General features: G+C 34.9%; 4 protein-coding genes across 9 annotated transcripts; 1 reads left to right on the top strand and 3 right to left on the bottom strand.

Moving 5' to 3' along the window:
* Positions 1-597: 597 nt before the first annotated feature.
* Positions 598-2918, bottom strand: LOC108340528 (chloroplast envelope quinone oxidoreductase homolog). Its single transcript, XM_017577984.2, has 4 exons — positions 2758-2918; positions 2534-2678; positions 2345-2436; positions 598-1434 (listed from the first exon to the last, which is right to left on the bottom strand). The coding sequence occupies exons 1-4, from the start codon at positions 2842-2844 to the stop codon at positions 745-747; spliced, it is 1014 nt and encodes a 337-aa protein (XP_017433473.1). The 5' UTR covers positions 2845-2918; the 3' UTR covers positions 598-744.
* Positions 2919-4120: 1202 nt separating this feature from the next.
* Positions 4121-5861, bottom strand: LOC108339716 (chloroplast envelope quinone oxidoreductase homolog). The gene is made up of 4 exons (XM_017576911.2): positions 5627-5861; positions 5393-5537; positions 5217-5308; positions 4121-5001 (listed from the first exon to the last, which is right to left on the bottom strand). Exons 1-4 carry the CDS (start codon positions 5690-5692, stop codon positions 4312-4314), a joined length of 993 nt encoding a protein of 330 aa, XP_017432400.1. The 5' UTR covers positions 5693-5861; the 3' UTR covers positions 4121-4311.
* A 954-nt stretch (positions 5862-6815) lies between these two features.
* LOC108340266 (uncharacterized) lies at positions 6816-8114 on the top strand. Its single transcript, XM_017577518.2, has 4 exons — positions 6816-7270; positions 7357-7410; positions 7498-7623; positions 7704-8114. Exons 1-4 carry the CDS (start codon positions 6902-6904, stop codon positions 7890-7892), a joined length of 738 nt encoding a protein of 245 aa, XP_017433007.1. The 5' UTR covers positions 6816-6901; the 3' UTR covers positions 7893-8114.
* A 562-nt stretch (positions 8115-8676) lies between these two features.
* On the bottom strand, positions 8677-23838 carry LOC108340264 (phospholipase SGR2). Of its 6 annotated transcripts, none has more exons than XM_017577515.2 (20): positions 23404-23838; positions 23128-23228; positions 22675-23016; positions 22205-22276; positions 21533-21685; positions 20967-21020; positions 20619-20789; positions 20103-20252; positions 19070-19135; positions 18484-18987; positions 17714-17783; positions 17520-17608; positions 17056-17128; positions 15841-15943; positions 14642-14735; positions 14496-14558; positions 13742-13790; positions 12657-12754; positions 12254-12300; positions 8677-9229 (listed from the first exon to the last, which is right to left on the bottom strand). In XM_017577515.2, the coding sequence occupies exons 1-20, from the start codon at positions 23582-23584 to the stop codon at positions 8956-8958; spliced, it is 2754 nt and encodes a 917-aa protein (XP_017433004.1). In that variant the 5' UTR covers positions 23585-23838; the 3' UTR covers positions 8677-8955. The 6 variants fall into 6 exon arrangements, with proteins under 6 accessions (XP_017433004.1, XP_052733809.1, XP_017433005.1 ...); XM_052877849.1 differs by having other exon boundaries at positions 18484-18831; XM_017577516.2 differs by having other exon boundaries at positions 20967-21017.
* Positions 23839-24317: the final 479 nt, after the last annotated feature.

Below are 24317 nucleotides of genomic sequence, written 5' to 3'. Positions count from 1 at the left end.
CCCCTTTTCCTCAATTTAACCAATAGCCTGCGTTTGATGTTTGTCTCGGAGATCCTTCACCTCGACACACCCTGTTAATCTATTCCTTCAAATAGAAAAAACACCCTTTCAACTATTTTCACCATCCCTTGCTTCATGAGAACTCCTGTGAATCTCACTGATTTTCAAATCTAATCACAAATTAAATCTACAAAACCTACATGCCCGTTCATAGACAAAATCAGCACATAAAACTTGTTAATTTTGCATTTCAAGTGAGACGCCTTGGACCTGGACTCTGCTCGTCATATAAGAAATATGTGAGATCAGAAAGGTTTTTGTAGCACATGAACACTGGATAAGGATCCATATACAAGAAAACCAACTAATACTTGCTAGAAATTAATGAGCTTCATAAGAGAATTTATGAAAAATAAGCTTTTATCGGGTAGCAAGCTTAAGCAAACAAGTACTAATTCAGCCATGAGAAAAGGAAAGGAGAAAACAAGTTCATTTCACAGGGGATTCGTCTTTTTACCCGTTTCCTTAAAAAGCTCAACAACTAATTAGGACACGAGAAAAAGTTCCTGAGAAATCATCCCGTCATATAAAAACCAATTCGAGAGTGTCAAAAGACAACAAATATTAACTTAAAATCCTTACAAGCATACAATACGCACAGTTATTCATTGTCATGTGATCTTTACAAAAACCTCGTCCAGATATTTAGAAACTACAAATTCAACACCTCAAAGCAAACTGTATCTATGGTTCCACAATGATTTTTCCAGTAGCATGGCCATCAATGCTCTTAGCCCAAGCATCTTCAGCTTTGCTCAAAGGAAACTTGGAGTCAATAACAGACTTAAGTTTCCCATCCTTCAGTAATTGGAGTAGATGTTCCAGGCCCTCACGCTGGACAGTTACAACAAATGGCACCAGCCGCTTCTTGGCAAAAGTAACTTTCTTCAGAGCAGCAGTCCACAACGAACTTGCATTAGGTGTTAAATCAACTACAACGCCCTTTTCAGCCAAATTAGGCTCAAAAGTTGACCAAGGTATTCCTGTCGTACAGTGTATGACTGCATCATATTTTCTACCAGATGGACTCTTGAGTGCTGCCCCCTCCGGAGTCCTGTAGTCAAGAACCTCATCGGCACCTAAGCCCTTAACAAACTCAATGTTGCGAGCCCCACAAGTGGCTGTGACATGGGTGTTCCCTAGCTTTGCTAGTTGAACAGCATAGTGACCTACACCACCTGAAGCAGCAGTTACTAAAATGTTCTTGGGCTGGCCAGTTCCATCAAGCTTGACTTCTGCAAGTTGAATGAGAGCATCACGAGCTGTGAGTGCGGCAATAGGTAATGCTGCAGCTTCAGCAGCTGAGACTTCAGGTGGTCTGGAAGCTGTTAAGCTCTCACTAGCCACAGCAAACTCAGCCAGTCCACCTCCATACTGACATTCAACAAATACAACACAAAATGGGTATTAGGCAGTTGCCGTCAGCATATGAATATGAAAAGATTCTTTAACTTGGAACAAGTTCAGGTGTAGCATGCCATTTATTTCACACTAGAACTTATCTAGCACTTTCATATATTCTTTACTAGTTTCTTTAGACAAACAATACACCTTCATTCAAGGGGCAATAAGTTTTTCAAACAAAAAGAAAAACATTAGAAGTAGTACTATTACATGACTAAATGAGGATGAGCTTTGGCGTGATCTGGTGTCTTGATATTATTATATAATAATTAAGAAAGTGTTACTGGTCAAGTAAGCGATAAACATGTTTTGTACCTAAAAACATCTCCATCTAATATAAGGTCTTAATCTAATTTTTGGGAGTTTCACCACATTACATCACACTTAAGATCATTTTGCAATTTTTACTCCAATACAAGGGTCTTACACAATATCGTTAATGTTTTATTTAATTGTTGGTAGAAATATATATTTCCAAAACAAAACAAAAAAAAATTATTCTGGTGAAAGACCCTTAGTCTTATTTCTTATACCATCTCAGCATATTTCAATAAAAATGTCTTATAAGAACCAATTCTTAATTCTTAATTATATAAACCCGTGCTCTAAGAAAAAGACAATGCCTATGATTATGCTTTGGTAGTTGTAATTTTGAAATAGAAAAAATTTAAGAGCAGGAATAGTGACTATCTTGTATAACAACTACTATGGCGAGACTCTCTACTTCTCCCTTTGCCAACAAAGATGTTCGTGAAAAAGCGAATTAGGATGGTGGTGGTTCAAAAAAAATTAAGTATTCCCTCCTTCTTAATGAGATGAATAGTGTTGCAATTAGCAGTTGAAATGGGGGAGGAGTAAAAGAAAGAGAGAATTGAATTACTTGATGAGTGAGTTTGGCAAGGACTTTGTCTCCCACTTTGAAATCTTTGACTTGCGGTCCGATCTCAACGATTTCTCCAGCTACATCAGTGCCTGACAGTGGGATGATGAAAAAAATAATGATAATTATTTACGATTATGAATAGTTACGAAAAAAAAGAAGTGAATGAATGAATGAATGGAAGCATACAAGGAATGTGGGGAAATGTTCTGGGTAAAAATAGAGCGCGCAGAACACCCGTCTGAATCTTCCAATCAATGGGGTTGATGCTGACTGCTTCCAATTTCAGCAAAACCTCACTTGTCTTGGGAGTGGGAACGCCAACTTGAACGTGCTGAAAATGGAAATGGAGAAATTAGGTTAAATTGAAAGGAATTGAATGGAATAGAACAGAAAGAGAGGAAAGTGAAAACCTTCAGGCCGGCGGGGCCTCCGCCATAGGCGTCGTACTGAAGCGCATTCATGAGATTGGGAGTGGTTGTTGTCGTCGCTGTTGTCATCTCTTCTTTCCTCCTTTTCTTGCTCTCTTACATGTTACAACGTCAAATATTTTTTCTGCAATTATCCATTTATAATTATTTATTTAAAGTATTTCATATTTGGGTTTAGTGTAGGTCCTACATACAAGGCATTAACATAGTTACGCTCATATGAATATTCTGTAGTTTATATATATATATATATATATATATATATATATATATATATATATATATATATATATATATATATTTATTTATTTGTAGTCATATAAATGTGTATATATTATCAAATTTCAGGATAAGGAGTCCTTAATCTACATTCAGGAAAATCTAATATACTTGAGGTTGTCAACAGTGATAGCTATTATTGCTTATAGGGTGTTTACATTGGTATGTACATATTAGTGTCAAAAACACTATGTACATTATTATGAAATTTGAAATATATACATATTTGTTACAAATGAATATTATTGGATTTCAGAACAAGCATTCCTTGATTTATATTATATAACACATGTTTAATAATATAATTTATACTTGTTAAATATGTTTTTTCCTTAACATTTAATAAAAATTAGAATTAGTTTCTCTTCAAAATTTTGACCTAATTTAATTCCCAAATTTTAGAAATGTGTGAATTTAGTCATTTTAATTAAATTTTGTTAGGTTTATTTGATGTTTCAAGTGGATAACATTTGAGTTATTTACACCGTTTGACACATTTTTGCTTCAATGTTAATTGATAAATGCGTTTGAAACATCAAATAAAGTTAACAAAAATTTAGTTAAAATGACTAAATTCACACATTTCTAAAATTTGGGAACTAAATTAGTTGAAAGTTTTGAAAAGAGATTTATTTCAAATTTTACTTAAAAAGTTAAGGACAAAAACATATTTAACCCTACATTAATATTTTTTCGATGGTTGTAAATGGTTGTAAATTAAAGGCTTAATTATATACTTTATCAACAAAAGTAGCCTTTTTGCGAAATTTAGTTTAAACTTTCAATGGAAAAGTTAAGTATTACAACTATTCAATACATATTTTGGCTAGATGAACGAATGATGTAATTGTGGAATGTATTGAAAAATGAATAATGAAAGATATAACTATGAAATGTAAGAAAAATAATAATAAATGTTTAGGGTTTATACCTGGTTAGACGTGGTTGTCAGTAATGTAAAGTAAGAATTCATGCAACAATTTTAATTTAAAGAACTTGAAGTACGACAAACAATCGCATTAAATAAGCATCACATCATTGGCCTCTGCAGGAGGAAAACTGGATCTAGAAGAAGAAATATCTTCCCATTGACTTCACGGATTTGATAAACACAATAATGAATTCACGAATTATTGATTGAGTACAACAAACATTAACAACAAATATAGCCAGAGCTTTTAACTTACACAAACTTTTTCCAGATAAAAATGCAGAAATTACATGATTACAACAGCTCCAAGCAAAGTAGCCAATAAACTATGGTTCAACAATGATTTTTCCAGTGGCATGGCCATCAATGCTCTTAGCCCAAGCATCTTCGGCTTTGCTCAAAGGAAACCTGGAATCAATAACAGACTTGAGTTTCCCATCCTTCAATAACTGAAGTAGATTGTCCAGGCCCTCACGCTTGACATCTACAAAAAATGGCACCAGCCGCTTCTTGGAAAAAGTAACTTTCTTCAGAGCAGCAGTCAGAAATGAAGATGGATTAGGAGTTAAATCAACCACCACTGCCTTTTCAGTCAAATTAGCATCTAAAGTCGACCAAGGTATTCCAGTTGTGCAGTTTATGACTGCATCATATTTCCTACCAGATGGACTCTTGAGCGCTGCCCCCTCCGGAGTCCTGTAATCAAGAACCTCGTCAGCACCTAAGCCCTTAACAAACTCAATGTTGCGAGCCCCACAAGTGGCTGTGACATGGTTGTTCCCTAGCTTTGCCAGTTGAACAGCATAGTGACCTACACCACCTGAAGCAGCAGTAACCAAAACGTTCTTAGGCTCACCAGTCCCATCAAGCTTGACTCCTGCAATTTGAGCGAGGGCATCACGAGCTGTGAGCCCGGCAATAGGTAACGCCGCAGCTTCAGCAGCTGAGACTTCAGTTGGCCTCGAAGCTGTTAAGCTCTCACTAGCCACAGCAAACTCAGCCAATCCACCTCCATACTGCCATGTCGTAATTCACCACACACAACACAGAATCAATACCACACACACAAGTGAATAAATTTTTCAATCAATTATAACAAGTACAGTTATGACATCGCATTTATTTAGCATAGAAATAATTTGACAGTGTCACCATCATACTATGATTTAGTTTTGAAGGGATGGATTCAAAAAAGGCGATTGTTAGTTGATTTAAGGATTTGCATAATTACTCGAGTAGAGAGTTTGGAAAGGACTTTGTCTCCAACTTTGAAATCGTTGACTTGTGGTCCGATCTGAACCACCTCTCCAGCGACATCGGTGCCTGTAAGAAAAGAAATTTTGTTAAAGGTAAATAGCAGAAAGGAAGGAAGAGAGGGTGAAGAGTTGGATGAGAAAAGATGAATACAAGGTGTATGAGGAAAGTTTCCAGGGACAAATAAAGGTCTCATAACACCCTTCTGAATCTTCCAATCGACTGGGTTGATGCTAACCGCTTCCACTTTCACCAGAACCTCCTTCTTCTTTGGACTGGGAACTCCAACTTCAACGTGCTGCTTACAACGCAATATGCAAATTAAGATTATTCGAATTAAACAGCAGTAACACACTTAATTAATAGAAACAGAAGAAGCCACGGAACCTTCAAGCCGCCGGGACCTCCTCCATACTTCTCGTACTGAATCGCATTCATCACATTCTTTGCCATCTCTTCTCTTCTCTTCTGTTTTCTCTTTTGCAGTATCTCTATCCACCATTTATATTCTTCTTCTGATATTTATTAATCCATTTAAAAAATGATTTTAAAAACGAAAATTTTCCTTTTTATTTATGCCATGGAGAAATCATGTTCTTCCTCGATTTCGGCTCAAAGCTCCAAACCTAAACGTGGCATGTGCTTATGCCATGTATATTCATTGTTTATATTTTTATTATTAAATATTAATAAATTATAAGGTTGCTTTTTTCACACGTGACCACTGACCAGAATGGGATTATGTAAACAGAATACTAGTAGTCCTTGTCCTCGTGGATAAGAAATTTCAATATATATGAACAAGAAGAATAGTCTTTCGATGTTTCTATAAATAAAATATTAATTTAATCTTTTTAACTTGGGAAATCTTTATGACATTAGAGTAATAAAAATAGTACTCTCACAGACAAAAGTAAAAGAAATAAGATTTTAAACCTTCTTTTTGTAAAAGAAGTTTAAAAAATATTACTGTTTTTGACATATGAGCGTTTCTCTTGGATCTATTTAACCACTATGTATAATAATAAAATATTAACATTTAAATTAGTATTTTATTAACAATTTATTTTAAGAGAGATATTAGTTGAGAGAAAATTTTTACCTTTAGTATTTATTTATTGATAATAGTTTTTATTGAACTTTTAGTGTTCTGATTAAAAAGAACTCAATCACGACTTAATTACAATTCAGTGTTTATCTATTTATAATGTTTTTTTTTTCTCATTGAGCTTTTATTGTTCATTAAAAAACTCAGTCATGACTTCATCACAATTTAGTGTTGTTTTTCGAATGAATTTTCAGTTAATTTAGGGCTGTTTTTTTAGTGAACTTTTTGTGTTGGTTATGCGAGAATAGTAATTTGATTTCTTTAATTTTTAGTCATAAAAGTCTAAATAAAATTATTTAATTGTTTATGTAAGAATAAAAAATAATTTAAAAACATAAATATATAAGTATTGTTTGGTTTAGATGATAGCAGAAGATAATGGGTGAAAATGAAATTAAGGTAATTAATATAAAATAAATAAATAAATAAACAGGAGAAAATATATTATAATAATTATGGTGATAGAGTAAAATAGAGAGATACATTACATATTGCGCGAGGTGAGTTGAGTTGAAGGAGGGGATGAGAGGAGCGTGAAGTGTGAGACCGAGAAAATGATGGCGGCAACGGTGCCTGTGCGGTGGCAACCACCGAGCGTTAGGTTTAGGGCTGAGTCTGTGGTGAAGAGGAGAGGGAGGGTGACACTGAAAGCCTTCGGTAATGGAAATGGAAAGGGTAAGGGCAGGGGAGACACGGATAGGGTTTGGAGGGAGGCATGGAGAAGTGCCAACGATGGCTTTGAGCGCTTCGTGTTCGAAGCCAGGAAGACCGCCGAACGCATCGACCGCCGCTATTCCCTTTCACGTCGTCTCTCTTCCGTCGCCAGGGCCGCCGCTGACCGAGCCCGAGAGATTGATCGTGAATTTGAGATTGGACAGCGCTACCGCACTTTCAGCATCGATTTCCAAAGGAACTGGCCCAAGGTCAGTGTGTGTATGTTTTTGTATTTTGGTATGATGGATGAATGTGATTATGTGATTGATTTGATTGTGATTTTGCACCGGTGCAGTACAGGAAGCAGCTCAACGACTTTCTCGATAGTCCTATCGGAAAGAGTTTCGCTGTAAGTAAATCCGCGCTTCTTTCTATCAGTATATAACGCAACCATATTTCATTTCACACTTAATTTCGACTGGTTATCACTGCTCAGACGCTTTTCTTCATCTGGTTCGCACTTTCTGGTTGGCTTTTTCGGATTCTGATAATCGCAACATGGGTACTTCCATTTGCTGGGCCTCTTCTCATTGGAACCTTGGCCAACTCCTTAGTTATCAAGGTACCCATCCTATCCCATTATTCTCAATCTCTGCTACTTTATGTTGTACTCAAATTTAAATTCAAATTCAAACTGGACAGGGATCCTGTCCGGCTTGCAAGATGCAGTTTACTGGCTACAAGAACCAAGTAATTCGATGTACAGGCTGTGGCAACATCGTGTGGCAGCCTAAAGGCGGTAACGGGGATTTCTTTTCAAGAGGGGCAGGTGGTAGAACCAACTCAAGATCAGATCCTGACATTATTGATGTCGACTTTGAGGAGAAGTGAAGCTACCATCAACCCATTTCGCTCTGTTAAACGTAGTGTTCTTTCTTTCTGTGTTGGCACCTTTCTCTACATTTCTACTTTGTTGTTCTTACATACCAAGTTAGTTCACATTTATGCACCTGTAAATTCTTTTATCTTCATGTTATGAGTACAAGAAATGGATACCAAACAAAAGGAAACAGGAAACAAAAAGAATAAAAGAAACACTTTCTTGGGGAACTATACCTTCTCGTTATCTCTGCAGAAAACAGTATTTGGTTAGGTAAGCTAGGTGAATTCATTTTTACGTCAAACTCTTAGGATTAGCGATCGTCACTCACTTCATAGATGAAAGCATAAATCAGTTGGACCTGGTGCACCTTGAGGTTTTCAGATATTTGTGATGAATGTTATCTCTTACAAAACACTAGTATTTCTCTACTATTTCTGTAAATTTCGATATCTTTCACATGTTTTCAGTTTCCCGTGTATCTCTCTATCTTTCCTCAAATAGGTCTCGTTTCTAATGACGTCAGTTCAATGGAAAACAACACATTAAAGATGTTATGGTCAATAGACAAGTATCAAGGGCGGGTGTTTAGAATTTCCAATTTCGTTTCTCTCGAATGTGTATTATGCACAAATGGATCTCTCACCTGTTACATTCTTTTTCATTTTTAATCAATGTACATGAAAATGAATTATCTCCTTATAACTACCTAACTGACAAAGTTGAAACAATGTTTATTCAGCTTCTTTAACTACCACCAGGGAATATGGAGTTCTTATACTAAGATACCGATCGTCGTGCAGAAGGAAATTTCCTTTATTTCCTCTAATATTTTGTTATTCCATATATATGTTGGAAAGAGTCTGTCTAATTCAACACTACACAAGCCAGCTATATGAAGCAACCATATGATGCAGATCCGTCTACTATACATTCTTTCGCAAAATTACACAATCTAGATTACATTGAGTAGAGTCGGTGACCGCAAGTTGAGATGGATGTTAATATCATATGAGCATGCACAATTGAATCGCAGAGCAGGTAACCTTGAGGGATTCACCAGCAGCCATGCATTTAGTAATTAGGCGCAGTGTGCTTCTGCAGAACCTTCTTAGCTTTGCTCGAGAAGCTTCGGACCATAACCTTGTCCGAGAAAGTTAACGGAAGATCTTCCTCTATAGTGTCTCTTGGTTCATACCAGCCAACAGAGGTACTCTCGTGTTTTGATTTGTCCATGCTAGATACGATTGACAAATCGGGATCTTCTATTATATCTTGATCTTCTGGTGTATCTCGATACAGGTGTTTTAATATAAAGAGTGCGGTATCATAGTCCCGCCAATAGTTTCTGTCAACCAGAAAGAAAGATTAAACACGGCAGTAGTAAAAGTAAGCGGACATAAATGGCAAATCTGTCAATAAATTCTCATGTAGTTGAAAAAATCAGGTTCCAGGGAAAATGCCCTCGATAAATCTTACACTAACCATGTACCCTCCTCCATCTTTTTCTGGCATGTTAATTAATGGATAGGCTTCTTTAAGTACATTAAACATTCATAATCATCTAATAATATTGGCTTATTGCATAACAAGGGAGGAAAATTCATTGAAACCAGACGAGAATGCAGAGAATATTAAACATGCAAGTATACTGAGCAAAAACAGATCGAAACAGGAACCAGGCTTAACAAATGCAGCACAAAATATGATGAGAAACAGACTCAAAATATAGGACCTGAATCATTTCAGTCACCACATTGCATTTCATTTGATTGACAGTTTCACATGTGACTACGACCCAACAATTGCGCCATCAACCAGGCAATTGGATAAAGAAAACTTATGCTACTCAGAACAGTCATAAGTTGTCATTTCTGTTTAATTGCATTTTATTAGTTTTATATATTTAAATACTAATTTAGTTTTTATTTTTGTTGAGTTTGTTCAATTTAATCCTCTTTTTGTTCTCTTAAATCCCAATTTTGTCAACTTAGTTTTCTTTGGTAAGACCGTTTAAATACATAATGAATAGCGTGGTCCATTTTATTTGACGCAGAGGAAGCTTCATTTTCTTCAGTACCCCGTATCCTCACATAAGCTTCCAGTATTTTTCTTCCTCCAACCACATACCATCTTTCATCAAAACCTCCACTCTACACGTTTTTTTTTATCATCAGTGCACCTCCCGCAAGAAAACCAATCTCTCATGCAACCTTCATCATCTTCTTCCTCCCATCCATTCGAAACCACCATCAAACAATATTCATCTTGATCATACAATCGCGTTCAACTTCAGAACCGTCAATTTAAATAGAACACAGTGAATAGCGTGGCACAGTTCCTCTGACGTGGTCCATTTTATTTGACATAGAGGAAAGTTTCATTTTCTTCAACACTCCGTACCCTAAAATAAGCTTCCACTATTTTTCTTTCTCCAACCAATACACCATCTTTCATCAAAAGCTCCACTCTACATGTTTTTATCATCACTGCACCTCCCGCAAGAAAACCAATCTCTCATGCAACCTTCACCATCATCTTCTTCCTCCCATCCATTCCAAACCACCATCAAACAACATTCATCTTTATCATACAATCACGTTCAACATCAGAACCTAGAGTGAGAAATGGAGAAACTAATGATGTGAGATGGTGCTCTGCTGCCCAACACTCACTTTTTTCTCTCCACCCCAATGCGAGGTACACGCCAGGAGCATACCTCTTCTTCCCTAACTCTTATCCCACACTTCTTCTTCCAGGACCACCATTGAAGCCATCCTGCTACTCCCCTCACAACCCTCATTTCTTCCGTCTCTTTTCCCCTATATCCCTCCCCACCCATCTGATTCTCACTTCCATTCACTCTTAAAGAGGCACAACAGAACACTAGTCACACCCAACACACATCATGCCTTCTTCTTCATCATCTCCATTTCTTCCATCAGAGGCGCAACCCATAGCTTCCAAACACTGGCGAGACTCTGATGAGCTCCAACCATCAACGGGAGTGGACTATAGAGACTCGTTGTGGCCACCACTGCGATGCATTTTTTTGTTCACCATTCCTCCTCTGCAGTAGCCACCGCGAGCACCTCCTTACTACACCTCACCTTGCGTTCGAACTGCAGCGGGCTTTCCCCCACTCGGATTTGCCTTCCATCACCACACCCACTGAGAAGAGCCACCGTGCCTCAACTCCTTGGAACCTATCCACGTTAGCCATTGGGCATTCTTCCATTTTCCCCAATTTCTTCTCCTCCCTAGCCCACTGGCTGTTTCCTTTTTTACTGCTTCACTATAATTCCTTTGACTTCGGAGCTCGCATTCCACTAGTCATTGTGGTTGTCAAAACCAAAATCATGGGTGTAGGAGGTTCTACCACGGTCACAAACCATATTTTCCTCTATTTTGATTTAAAACTAAAAATCCACATCACATTAAATAAACAAGACACATCAAATAAAACAGGTCACATCAAATGAACAAATTAACGAAAATTAAGACTTAATTGACAAAACAAATAGGAAGTAAGTCAGTATTTAAGCCTAGTTTTATATGAATAAAAAATTTCTTGAGGAGGGAGGGACGCTGTTTCTAAACACATTTTCTTAAATTTAAAATTTAAATATAGTAGAAGGATGGACCTCCACTGTTAGGATATAGGGTAAGAGGATATAATGGGTAATGGGTTTAGGATAGAAATAAAGAGCGGGAAAGTTTGTTAGATTATTAGAGGGAGAAATTGTATAAATAAGACCCTCTTATGTTGTCAGGGGCATCATTGAGTATTATTTTGTAAATCTGGATCTGGACTTTGGCCAGAAGAGGGGGATTAGGCCTCCGTTAGGGCTAAGAGGGGATTAGGCCTCCATTAGTGCTATCAGTGTACATCGTTCTCAATTTCAATACAGAAACCCATTCTTTCATTGTTCTTTCTATCTTCTGAGTGTGTTCTTGTTAGGTTCCAAACCCAGGTACCTAACAACGGAAGAGCACTAGAAAGAACAACCGTATACAACCATACAATAATAAGCTAAGAGATTGTTTCCACGAGTAAAATCGGCAGCCACAAGGTAGAACAAGATAGGATGTTTGGTTGTGCATCCAATACAATATTTGGGGCATTCCTATTCATTTTGGGATGGACATTCCGAAATGTAAAATATACACTATGGAAAACCATTATGGAATGAATGAAGTGTCCAAAAATGTCATTGGAGTTAAAAAAGAAAAGGCTCACAAGACAAGTATTAAATTTTAAAAGAAAAATACCAGCTCAACCGGTGATAGAATATAACCCAATTGCCTTATTCACTCCAGTTCTAATATAACTACAACTCTACAAGAATGTTATAGTTATAAACACACTTACGTATGTGCTCCGATTGCTTGCAGATATGGATGCTCAAAGGTCTTGTCCTGCATACAATTTATGAAGAAAAAGTGAAATTGATAACAGATGAACACCATATCGGACAGAAAACTAAATGAAAGAAACTAAAAGCAGTCATTATTTGGAAAGAACCGTAAAGTAATCCCATTCCCTTTCAAACATGTTCCTGTTAAATTATTTTTATTCCATAATTTCAACTTTTAACGTCTTGGTACTTGAGATATTTTTCTGGAAAAGGAATGCTCGATAGTACATATAGCCAAGGACATGATGGAGACTTCTTTTACACCGAAGAGTTTATAAATCAGTTGTGTTCTATGTTCTCATTTTGCACCATACTAGAGACACAAGATCGCAGTAGCTAATTAGAACAACTTCTTACCTGCAGCATGTGATCAATCCGACCACTCTTGCTTCCTGTTAACCTCTCTATCATGAAAGATCCATATGATGTCTCTTCTTCCTCTTCCGAACTCTCCCCTTCAATACAAAAAGGCAATAATTTGAACAAAAATACAAGAAAACCATTGTCACATTGATGTTGCAGCATCAAGAAATATAAATAGTTAGACATGTTGGTTCTCCTCTAAATTGACGAGCTGCACTTCGGAGAGTAAAACCAGTTAGAACCACGATGGAAAAATTAGCAGTTGAAATTGTGATTAAGTACGTGTACACACATAACAAATTAGCAGTTTCAACCATTGGTTTTTCAATTAACAATTATAACCCTACACTTAATCCCATAAGGCACACCACACCCATTAGAGAAGTAAATTCCTTTGATAAACAGAAGACTGTTATAGTTGCAAAATTAGCATCAAACACAACCTTTTTGGAACTGCTATTGTTTTTGTAAACACAAACTTCATAATCAAAACCATGCATGAAAATATATTTCTACATTAGGATCTAATCCCACAAGCATTGGATGAAATGTCAGTCGGAGCTCATCTAAGATCATAGTTTAAGATTTAGTATGAAAATTTGGCAAGCAGGCCCCTTAAGTTTTAAAAAATGAGTTCAGTACTATTCTCCAGGATTATTAACAGATTACAATACAGTCCTAAAGACTTCAACACCTTTTATTTTGATTGCGTTTAATATTTGCCAAAAAGTCAGTCAACGAAACTCACTGCCTAAGAACCACAACTTATTTACCCAGTGCAAGTAGCATTGTTAATGTTTATTTCATTTTTTGGAAGGGGACATTTCTTATCTTAAGTCATTTGCAGCGAGGCTAGACATTGAAAAAACATTTAAAGCTAAATAATAAAATCATTCAAATACTTGTCGAAAGAAAAATCCTTCTAAGTTGAGCACAAGTGGAAAGCCACAAAGATTACAATCTCCCTTTTAACATCCATTAAAGCAGTGGTTCTAAAAGGGATAGAATTCTAAATATCATGAATACGAAATTCATAAAAAAGGTTATTAAACAAAAATGAACATAGATGACTATGTTACCTTCTGAGTTATCAAATTTCCTCGACTGGCACAATGTGATTACCTTGTCCTGCTTAGAGAACAGAAATTATAATGATTACCATGCACAAGACTAGAAAATAAAATATCAAAGATCGTGTTTTTTATGTTCAGTCTGGAAGACTTATTATAAATTACGTGTATCTTTTGTTTCAATTATGCATGTTAGAGAAAAATATTACACTGTGTTTTCTGTACATAATAATTAGGGCTTGTAACAAAACTTTAACCGAGCTTAGCTTATTGGTACATTTCTATTTCCATCAAGAATTGCTAACCTGATAATGAAAAACCAGAGTCCTAAACACCACTGCAAAGCAAGCAACTTATAAAGAAATAAAAAATAAACAATTAATGATCATCCACTACTTATGTTCTAACGTTTCTTATCGTTTCACCCTTCATTTCCTACTGCAGCTAAAGGGGATGACTATTGCTACTTTTTATGTACTCGTGTTAAAATCCTTTCATTCTTTAATGACAACTACAACAACGACCATCTATATATACTTCTTGAGCAAGTCAAATGAAATATCAAAAGCCAAAGTGTAATGATAGAATATTCTAAATGACATTTTATTTTATTAAGGAGAAAATTGGATTAATTGTAACATGAGAGAATAATAAAAAATTAACGTGCAATTATAATTGAAACATATATTCTTTTCGCTTAACCTTTAAACTTTTGTCATCTCTTACATTTAGTTATTTTTCTGTACAAAAAAGAGGAGCTCACCCTTGCAGAAATCATATAATTCTTTACTGAGTGAGTTCGAACTGCTAAGTCTTCAGTAAATTCCTACATCAAGATTTAGAGCATTATTTGAGATGGATATTATGGTCCAAAGCAGTCACATAATTCTATAATCTTTTTTGCCCCACCTGAAATCCAATGTGCAACCTTTTCCCTCCTCTGTGATATGGAATCAAAACTGGTCGTTGGCTGATGTATTCTTTACAGACAAGTGGCTCTATCCTGTGATGAATTTTAAAAATAGCATATCACACATTATTTAGGCAGAAGACAATATTTAAATAGAAATGCTTTGCAAATTAATGTTTGAAGCAGTATCTAACATTCGACATATTAATGTTAAGGAAAGGAAAAGAAAACCAGCAAAGAATAACACGATATATTACTGGAATGAAAAATATATTATGCAAGCAATAGTTTAACATAAAACTTCTATTTATTCTAATAATTACTAATTAGATCAGGTACTATAGCAGCTTCGAAAATCCCTAGTGCACTAACAGATTGAAACCCACTAAAATAAGGAAACAAATAAAAACAGGCTTAAATATGTTTCTTGTGTCTGTAATATACTAATTTAATGGTTTTGATCTCCATTAAATTTTATTTTATGGCTTTGATCTCCATTAACTAATAAATTTGATGTGGCAACCATCTACTGCAGAACACACCTGATGTTTCTTAAATAGTAAGGACTAAAATGAATATCTTATAATATAAGAAATATCGATATCAATAGTTTACAGTTTCGTAAGAACTAAAAGAATCATGGTTAATAACTAAAATTGTAAAATAAAAATTCGTTGGGACCCAAACCATAAGAAAAATTTAAGGACTAAAACATAATATAGGTATATTTAAGCCAAAAAGAAAATTAAATATAATCTAAATATAGCCCATGTATTCTTCACCATTTTATTAGTAAAAAGGAAGCTTCTAATTTCCAATTACCAACAATTTTGGTGTATCATTAAATGATATATATGTTTATTTCTCAACCTTGATATTCCTCTTATTATAAGAGAAAGAGAGAAAAGTATTACATGTTATTAGTGATATCATAGAGATAGATACAGAGGAAAGAGTAGTGTCCTATACTACTAAAAATTGTTGTATGAATATCTACTTATCATAATTCATACATTAGAATGGTTGCTCCATACAATGTATGAATTTAGAAAACAAAAAGAATTAAGGCACCGAAACAATCAAAGGAATATTGTACAAATAAACTGATGGTAAGAAATTAAATTACAAGGTTAACTAGTGACTACGGTACTCATTTAATCACTATGGATACTTCATTGTGATTGAAATCTTATCAAACCTGTATGCTACTGGATCATAGGGGTGAAAAATGTTGAATAACTGCCGACAAGCTGGCATCTCTTCTCTTATATTTTCCTGCTCCCAATATTCTTGTCCTTTACCTGAAACAAACAAGAAAAAATACATAGCAATCAACCTAGATGCATATGATTAAAAACTGGATGTTATTACGACTGACACTTGTAATCATAACTTTTTTTCCTGATAAAAGCACATAAAGTGTTTTAACATTAATTTAATAAAGCCAAACAAAATTGAATGGAGATTGTTAGTACAAAAGAACACATAGCGAAAGTTGATCAGTGTTAGAATACATGACAAAATTTCAAAAGTATAGCAGCAACTGTATTTTACAATTAATTTGAATATATCTTAGGTTACCTTCTCAGGATTAGTCCCTATATTTCTTTACCCCAATGATTCATTAATCAGTTAGAATTATAATCTAGCATTAGCATAAATAAAGGCCAATTTTATATGTTTTTGTATCACATTGGAAAACATCATACGTTATGAACCTCGCCAAGAGATTCCAATATTAAAGGTCTATTATACAAGGAGGCAAATGAACCAACGGGATGTAATGGGTGACTGGTAACTGGAAATCCCAGTTAGTAAAGGAGGTGGTAAGAGTAGTTAGAGAGGTCTATTCGAAAATTTGAGAGTTGAGTAGAGGGACTTATAAATATGATTTTCTATCGAACAGGAGATGGAAAAGTATTTATTTGAGATGCTAATAACCTGTCTTCACAGTTGTAGTAGAAGAAGGGGTTTCCCTTGGCTTAGAGGAATAACAGAATCTCTCTCGTTATCTTCCCCTTCATATGTCTTTCATAATCTTCATATCATATCAAGACAACATTAACTTTACAGTATGGAGTTTCTTTTAGTTTCTTTTCCATCCTATATGCCTAAAACCACAAACAAGTATCCGAGTGGCACCATCCTCTACAACCTTTTTGGCAAGCTCTCTAAAAATCTAAAACTCCACCTTATCTCAACAACTACTTTTCTCTTCCAACTAGTTGCCTCTCTTTCCATGATTTGCTTCCAGCTTCATGTCAATCTTAAATTCTACTGATTTTAAGTACAAATTTCATCGTTTAGAATTCACATCAAATCAAAGCCAACGAACAGTATATAGAAGGAGCCTCTTCAAGATTGATCAAGATCTGAAATAAAATGTTAAATACTATATAAAAGACTTGCTTACCAATGCCTATGCGAATATTACGAAGTGCAAGAAATACACCAAGTGGAGATCCAACAGCAAAGAATGTATCGACCTGGCATAAATGCAGTTAAACAAATGAACAATAAGATAAATGGGGTTCTTTTTTGTTCTTGTTCTCAGGAAAATACTTTTTTAAGAAATAAAAAATATATCTAAAAACATTATAGTGATTATATAAGCATTTTAGGAGACGAAAAGAAAAAACCTCAAATAAATTATTTTACTACTTTCTGCAGAAACTAAAGATAGTCGCTTTAATAAAGGCCTAAAATAAGCTGTATCCTGGAATAATTTTGATCTTAACCTGAACTACTAAATATTTAATGTAGTAATTAACAATGGCCTGTCTTTTGTTAGTTTTGAATCTGTTAAATGCAAATCACAAGAACACATTTAAGTGTTATACACAGATGACAGAATCCAAGTTCGTATCTCTTTCCTACCTCGAACTGAAGCTTTGTGTACTTTATATATGGGGTATAACTCTTTGGTGCATCTTGTATGGAAGGTGACTTTTTAGATAACTTCTGTACTGTCATTGTGCAAAAAGCATGTAAGCATCCTTATTTGCTGTGTTGTAAATAAAAAACAAGATGAACATAGAAAACATCTCAAGTAAAAAAAAATCAGTAATTACCAGAATGTAATTCTTCCTCGGTTTGATTAATGCTATGACGTGATTCCAATTCAGCTTTCAATGAATCAATCTAAACAATTAAAGTTGGATAGTCACAACTTACGAACTAAATATAGACAAGGAGGTATTCTGGTAATTAACATGACAACCTTGGTTTGCTAAAACACTATCCCTATAAACCTAAGTGTGACAAACAAACTTCCATTCACGTTGACTAAAACCCAAGGTTTTATTATAGAACAAATGAAATTGGGACAGTTGGTGAGAAGAACGATTTACAGAACCAACAAAACAATGGGGGAAAATGAGGCATAAATCGCCATCATATATAGACTTCTACACTTAATCAATATACGGTTCCCTATAATTTGAGGACTATAAAATATTAGCCTGCTCCTAATCTATAAATAGGGTAAATTGGTGGTTGACAATAAGCCATACATGATCAGTGAAATTCCTTCATTCTTTATTATTAAAATTAAATTTTAGCACAAATATCATACCCTTAAACGTTATTGCAAGTTACAAATAGATCATTACTCAACATGAACCTATAACAACTTAAAGATAATTTCATTTGAAACATGTTGCACTGCACATGAACATTCTTGCTTCATCTTAAAGGAGTGACGGTGTTAACAGTAAGGTTGTTTTCATATTTACATCCTCTCAATCCTTCTCACTCTCTTTAAAGGGAAAAGCATGCTATAAAGGACCAACAAAAACAATTTTTTTTTCTAAAACTGGAAAAAGTACAACTAGAAACTAACCTCTTCTCTGAGCTTGTTTATTACTTCGTCTTTATTTCTTGCAACCTTACATTCGTCCTTATCTGCTGGCAACCCGACATTCATGCTCTCAGGCTCATCCAATGCACCCTTTTTTTCAACATTCGTGTAGCTGGAATCAGAAAGGAACTCAGAAACATCTCCCTTGTTATTTGGTTCCACAAAGCTAGGTTCTGCAGAAAATTCATGTACACTTGATAACTCAGGACCTAAAACTGAGGACTCCTCACAATATTCTTCCTCCATATCTGGACTAGTATGTTGAGTACCCTTATTTTCTTCAGAGGGACTCACCATACTAAAAGTGTCATCCGGATTGATTAGTGAGTTCTGCACATAATTATATTCCTTATTAGGGAGTGAGTTTTCATTTTGATCATGTTCCTTATACATCCATTCCATAGGAAATGGAGATGATAGATTATCTTGATGGCAAAGGATATCATATGAGAGAACACTTCCCAGAGAATGACCATATAATGAAACCTACACAAGTCAGCATGAAGTGAACCACTGTAGACATTGAAAACGTACAGGGGAAATGAAGGAAATCTACTCATTGAAGTACCTTTCCATCATATCCAGGATTCCTTTTGAGAAACTTCAGATATAATCGATTCAGTTGGTTAGATACCTAAAGAGGTGTAAATTCCCAGGTCAATCTCTATTACAAAGGTATAAATGCAACTTTTAAAAGCAACCTAAATTCAACCACTGAAAAAAAATAAAAAAAGTGATTGTGCATCTAGTTTTTAAAAATTATATCTGCAGTGTAACTACACATAATCCTAAAAGGAAAATGTTTCATTTATGTATTGCAGCATAGTTTTGAAATTGAAAAATATGTTTGGAAACAAGCATGTACATGCAAGGGAGTTTCTAGATATAAAACTTCCTTGAGCTCTTAGAAAATGGAATTTGGGATTTATGGATTCTAAACGAAGCTAAAGCAAGATTAGAAGAATGAAGAAACAACCAACTATTGTTTGAATGAATTTCTAAGACTATGTTCCATCAACAATACAACTGAAAATGTCAGAAAATGAGAGGAAAAGAGAGTAAAGGTCAAGATGATTCATTGAAGTTCCACTGTAGTGTTCTCAAACATCACATGTCAGGGAAGCTACACTTTGTTTTACCTTTTTTTTATATATTCAATGAAAGACAGTTTCATCATTTACATTGAACTAGACAAGCATTGAGAGCCAAATACATAGTTTAAGAAAAAAAGCTAAGTAATCATTTTTTTAGCTTTATCATTCAAGAAAAGTACCAATGTAAATAACAGGCCAAATAATTATTTCTTAAATGCCAGAAGGATTGAAAACACAAAAATAAGAATTTACTTAGCCAAACAACTCAAAACAATAGTGATTGAGCAACGTATTGAGCTATTACAGTCAATTGAAACCAGATTAGCAGCGTGTGATGAATAAAAGTACACCACGTATCATTGCTGTCAAGATCATTAATGCTTTGCTTAGTTTATTTAAATGTACAAAAAGAGGGTTAATATCAAGTGACGAACAAGGACCTATAAACAATATAATTAAATGAAGATTCAGAGCAGTACATACACTCAAAAAAATATGAAAACATACCGAGTCAATTATGTCTTGACAGTAAATTGGGCTCATGTAGTATAATACATCATGAACAGTTGCACTCAATGTGACTCGCAATCCCCGCACTCCATCTAATGTTATTTTTTCAACAGCAGTTTCACCACTCAGCTTCAAACCTTTTCTCCACTTGATAACATGAAATAGTCAATTAGTTAGAATTAAATAAAGGGAAGATCATGACTAACACTAGCGAACCTAATAAATAAGGGTATCAGGTTTCTGTGTATGTTCTATTTACATAGTCATTCAAGCATTAACTTCATACGGAATGATCTCAAGGATTCTCAGTGGCCCTAAACATGTTTGTGACTGGTTTATGTTTTGGCATTTTTTTGGTGTTTAATTTTGGTTGATTCAATAGGATTTCTCTTTCCTACGTCATCATAGCTTGTACAAGTAGCTAAACAACTTCGAAAATCACCCTCAAAACAGAGGAGAAAAATAACGGAGCACAAAAGGCTTGGAACACACAGAGAATAAAATATTGAATACCTGGCATGGAATAAAGAGGACCCTTTGGGTGCCACGCTGATGAGCAGTAAGGTGCTGCTCTGCAAGACTTGCTGTAATATGCCGGAAATTGCCCACATCATCAACCAAATTGGATTTTTCCAACCTTTGGCCAATACCATGAACCATAAATACCAAGTGACGAACAGGGACCTACAAACAATTACTGTCATGTAATTGACATCAAATAAACCAAGGCAGGACTGGGGAGCTATATCTGATAAATTCAGTTTTCTGAAAACAGAGTTCCCCCAGGTGTCAGCAGAAACGTAACAACTGTGACGCGACTGGTGAGAGACATAACTATAATAATGATAATAATCTTGATACCTGGGAGCAGTAATCATCCATAGCCTCCTCCTTCTGCTGTCTTAGTTCATCCTGCTAAAAGTTCCAACTTAATAACAATAGAAATATCTGTATTTATGTCCTTCCAAAAAATTCACATACAATTTGTTAATGACTATCCACAATATGAAATCAAATGCATAAAAAATGAGATACAGGTTATATATATATATACATATATATATATACATATATATATACATATATATATATATATATATATATATATATAAATGTAATCATAAGAAACATAGTAATATTTTCCCATTTCAATAATCACTTACACTGAATGTGATATACTTGCTGACTTTCTATCTAATATAAAATGTGTTAAATAATATTTGATTGGGGTATGGTAGACATGACAATGTGTATGTCAGCACAAACACACCTTTAGAATCACAAAAATAGTAGAAGATCAAATTACATAGCAAAATTAGGATATCACTTGCGCTCTCCTACGTAAAGAATGAGGAAAACTCTAATGGCATACTATCTGTACCTACATGTTATTATAGCAGTAAAGGAGGGGAATAAAAATAGAAAACCTGGGTTGGTTTTGGAGAATTTGATGGAGAGTAACCACGTCTAAGCTTGATTGCATTTCCAGTAAAACTAACAAAACTAGAAAAGCCAGAAGCATCAATATTTAGCCAGGCCTCCCAGGTGTCGTCTTCTCCTGTGAAAAGGGCATGCAGGCCCTGCATTTTCAACACCAAAATACAATAATGCAACAGATATTGGTAATAAAATTCAATCCACAACTCTAAATAAATGGCTTAAATATGTTGTATGCCCTATAAACATTTAAAATGTTAACCTTTAGATCCTCAAGAAAAAATTGCTTCTTTTGTCTCTTTGCTTTAGAAATGTGTTAGGTGTGAATGCCTCTTTGTAGTCTCCACTTAAGGAAATAGTGACCACAGACAATTCTATAAATGGGAGATCAAAAGGAAATTGTTTATCTAGGGACTAATGACAAACATTGCTCTGTTTACAAGGATTACATATATATATTTAACCCAAATAAATAGTATCATTTTTTTGAAAGAATCTGCATACCTGAGTGGAGCCTTGCAAATCAAAGGAAATTGTTTATCTAGGGACTAATGACAAACATTGCTCTATTTACAAGGATTACACATATATAAATATATATATATATATAGATATATTTAACCCAAATAAATAGTATCATTTTTTTTAAAGAATCTGCATACCTGAGTGGAGCCTTGCAAATCAACTCGAGCAGCGAAAAGTCCTGATGGTTGGAATGTCCTTCGGTGCCAAACCTATAGAAATCAATAAGAAATAAATCTTTCACTTTCTGAAGCAATAAAGAAAACAAACTGAAATATGCCCATTCTAATTGAAACCCTGCAAAAAAACAGTATTTCAAATGCTTTATTTGCCTGTCCTTTCCTGTTTTTCTTATTTTGCTTTCACCTCTTTTAGGCTTACAACATACCTTCTGATCCTAATCTCATAAATTTTCATCCAATAAAATATAAATAAATAACAATTAAGAAACAAAGAAATAGATAGTTAGAAAAACCCGGGCATTTACCTAGTAATTGAAGTGCAATAGTTGTGCTAAACACATTTTCATAATCGTGTGCCAGAACAGCATTTTCGTAATTGAAAAAGGAAATCACGCATTAAAATGAATAATTTGAATAATCATACAGACCTGACTTCGATAAGCAATCTCTAGTTGTTCAGCAACATCTTCACGAAGTGGTAGCCAATCCAGTCCCCCTTTACGTGCAAACCAATGGCCTCTTAGGACACGTCTGTTTTCTCCGTACCAATAAACAGGGAAACAATGTCTGGAAACCATGTCTACCTCGTACAGTCCTCCCTTTACAGGGACACCAACCCTCTCTTCTTCTATTTCATAGAGTTGAGATGGTTCAGTACGTCCCAAAAAAGATCCAGTATCTGACTTTGTACTGGAACTTAGCCGTTCTCTTGGGCCTTCACTGCATTCCGCATACTCCCTCCACCAACTAGAAAGCAGTTCTTCCTCTCTCTATCAATCCATATACAAGAAAGAATCTCACTATCTAAAGGTCACTAGATTGATGATTGAAATAAAAGAGCAATACTACGAAATATTAAAGTATACATTTCATAAAATGACCTGCAAGAAAGATGCTTCAATGGCTAGAGAATCTCTCATGCCAAAACGAAAATAGTCACTCTTGCCTACAATCTCTGTTCGTGGGACTGACGCTGCCAACTCTGTTCGAAAAAATTAATTGTTTACGAATGCGGCGGAGCGGGTAATGAGTAATAACAATCAAGAATGCGTGTCTCCAGAATCCAGATGAATAGAGAGATAGTTACTATTCCTATAAATATAATGTGAGTACTGAATTGAAATTCTAAAACCCTAGCGATGGAATTAGACAGATACCGTTGGGAGCGAGAGGGATCTTACAAAAGTACCACCTAACATCACCGCCATCAGAGGGGCTAGACGTCTGCGCCAGATACTTCTGCCTCGCTTTAGAGTGTTCGATCACATCCTCCAATCTCGCAATGTTAGAAGGCGTGTTTTTCAGCAAGTCAGGCCGAATCTCTTCCCCTTCCGCCATCGCGCCGTGGTTTCCACCGCCAACAAGCAAAGAATCCTTCACTTCTACTCTGCCTCCCCCTCTCTCTTTCTCTCACTATTCTCTAATAATCAGTATTATAAATACTAAGAATTAGCAAACAAAGGAAAGAAACATCGAAAGACAGAGAGCGATGGCATGCGTTGAACATCAGGTGAATTGAATTCAATGCATTTACACCTTACACCCCGACACCGCTCTACGTATATAACTTTTCCTCCCAACCCCCTTTCCTAACAGAACTTACTCTAAAACCACAACTGTTAAGTATAACTAAAACATAATTAAATTAAATATACTGACAATCTTCCATAAATGTTTTAAACAACCTTTTAATTTAATGACAAACAAAATACTTTTCAATTATTAATGCTATAACGTTCCACTCAAACAAAATATATTCGAATGCAAGATCTTCAACTGCCATTTTAAAGAAAATAAATATGGAATAATAAAATGTTATCTGTATTTCCAATTTTTAGATTAACAGACGCGAAAGATATTTGTTTGAATTTCATATATTGTAGATATTGTAAATAATTCTATTTTCAAATTATAACTAACAACTCGTCTCAATTAGTCAAATGCAAAACATAACTAATAAAGAATAAAAGTTGAGACTGTCAAAATAACTAAAATGAAAACTTATTGAAATTTACAAAGAATGTAAAACGAATAAAATATCACTCGTATTATACTTTTTCCATTTAAAAAA

The sequence above is a fragment of the Vigna angularis genome, chromosome 5 (assembly GCF_016808095.1).
Source record: "Vigna angularis cultivar LongXiaoDou No.4 chromosome 5, ASM1680809v1, whole genome shotgun sequence".
In the NCBI taxonomy this organism is placed as follows: domain Eukaryota; kingdom Viridiplantae; phylum Streptophyta; class Magnoliopsida; order Fabales; family Fabaceae; genus Vigna; species Vigna angularis.
This window is presented reverse-complemented; position numbering and strand designations above follow the sequence as displayed.

Excerpts from the sequence above, each read along its gene's own strand:
- LOC108340528 (XM_017577984.2), bottom strand. The coding sequence starts at position 2,844 with ATGACAACAGCGACGACAACAACCACTCCCAATCTCATGAATGCGCTT. Across the intron at positions 2,679-2,757 it reads GAGGCCCCGCCGGCCTGAAG|CACGTTCAAGTTGGCGTTCC; the intron begins GTTTTCACTTTC and ends TTCCATTTTCAG. Across the intron at positions 1,435-2,344 it reads TTGCCAAACTCACTCATCAA|TATGGAGGTGGACTGGCTGA; the intron begins GTAATTCAATTC and ends GTTGAATGTCAG.
- LOC108339716 (XM_017576911.2), bottom strand. The coding sequence starts at position 5,692 with ATGGCAAAGAATGTGATGAATGCGATTCAGTACGAGAAGTATGGAGGA. Across the intron at positions 5,538-5,626 it reads GAGGTCCCGGCGGCTTGAAG|CACGTTGAAGTTGGAGTTCC; the intron begins GTTCCGTGGCTT and ends CGTTGTAAGCAG. Across the intron at positions 5,002-5,216 it reads TTTCCAAACTCTCTACTCGA|TATGGAGGTGGATTGGCTGA; the intron begins GTAATTATGCAA and ends ACGACATGGCAG.
- LOC108340266 (XM_017577518.2), top strand. The coding sequence starts at position 6,902 with ATGATGGCGGCAACGGTGCCTGTGCGGTGGCAACCACCGAGCGTTAGG. Across the intron at positions 7,271-7,356 it reads TCCAAAGGAACTGGCCCAAG|TACAGGAAGCAGCTCAACGA; the intron begins GTCAGTGTGTGT and ends GCACCGGTGCAG. Across the intron at positions 7,411-7,497 it reads CTATCGGAAAGAGTTTCGCT|ACGCTTTTCTTCATCTGGTT; the intron begins GTAAGTAAATCC and ends ATCACTGCTCAG.
- LOC108340264 (XM_017577515.2), bottom strand. The coding sequence starts at position 23,584 with ATGGCGGAAGGGGAAGAGATTCGGCCTGACTTGCTGAAAAACACGCCT. Across the intron at positions 22,277-22,674 it reads AGATTGCTTATCGAAGTCAG|GTTTGGCACCGAAGGACATT; the intron begins GTCTGTATGATT and ends TGATTTCTATAG. Across the intron at positions 17,609-17,713 it reads CGAGGAAGAATTACATTCTG|TACAGAAGTTATCTAAAAAG; the intron begins GTAATTACTGAT and ends GCACAATGACAG.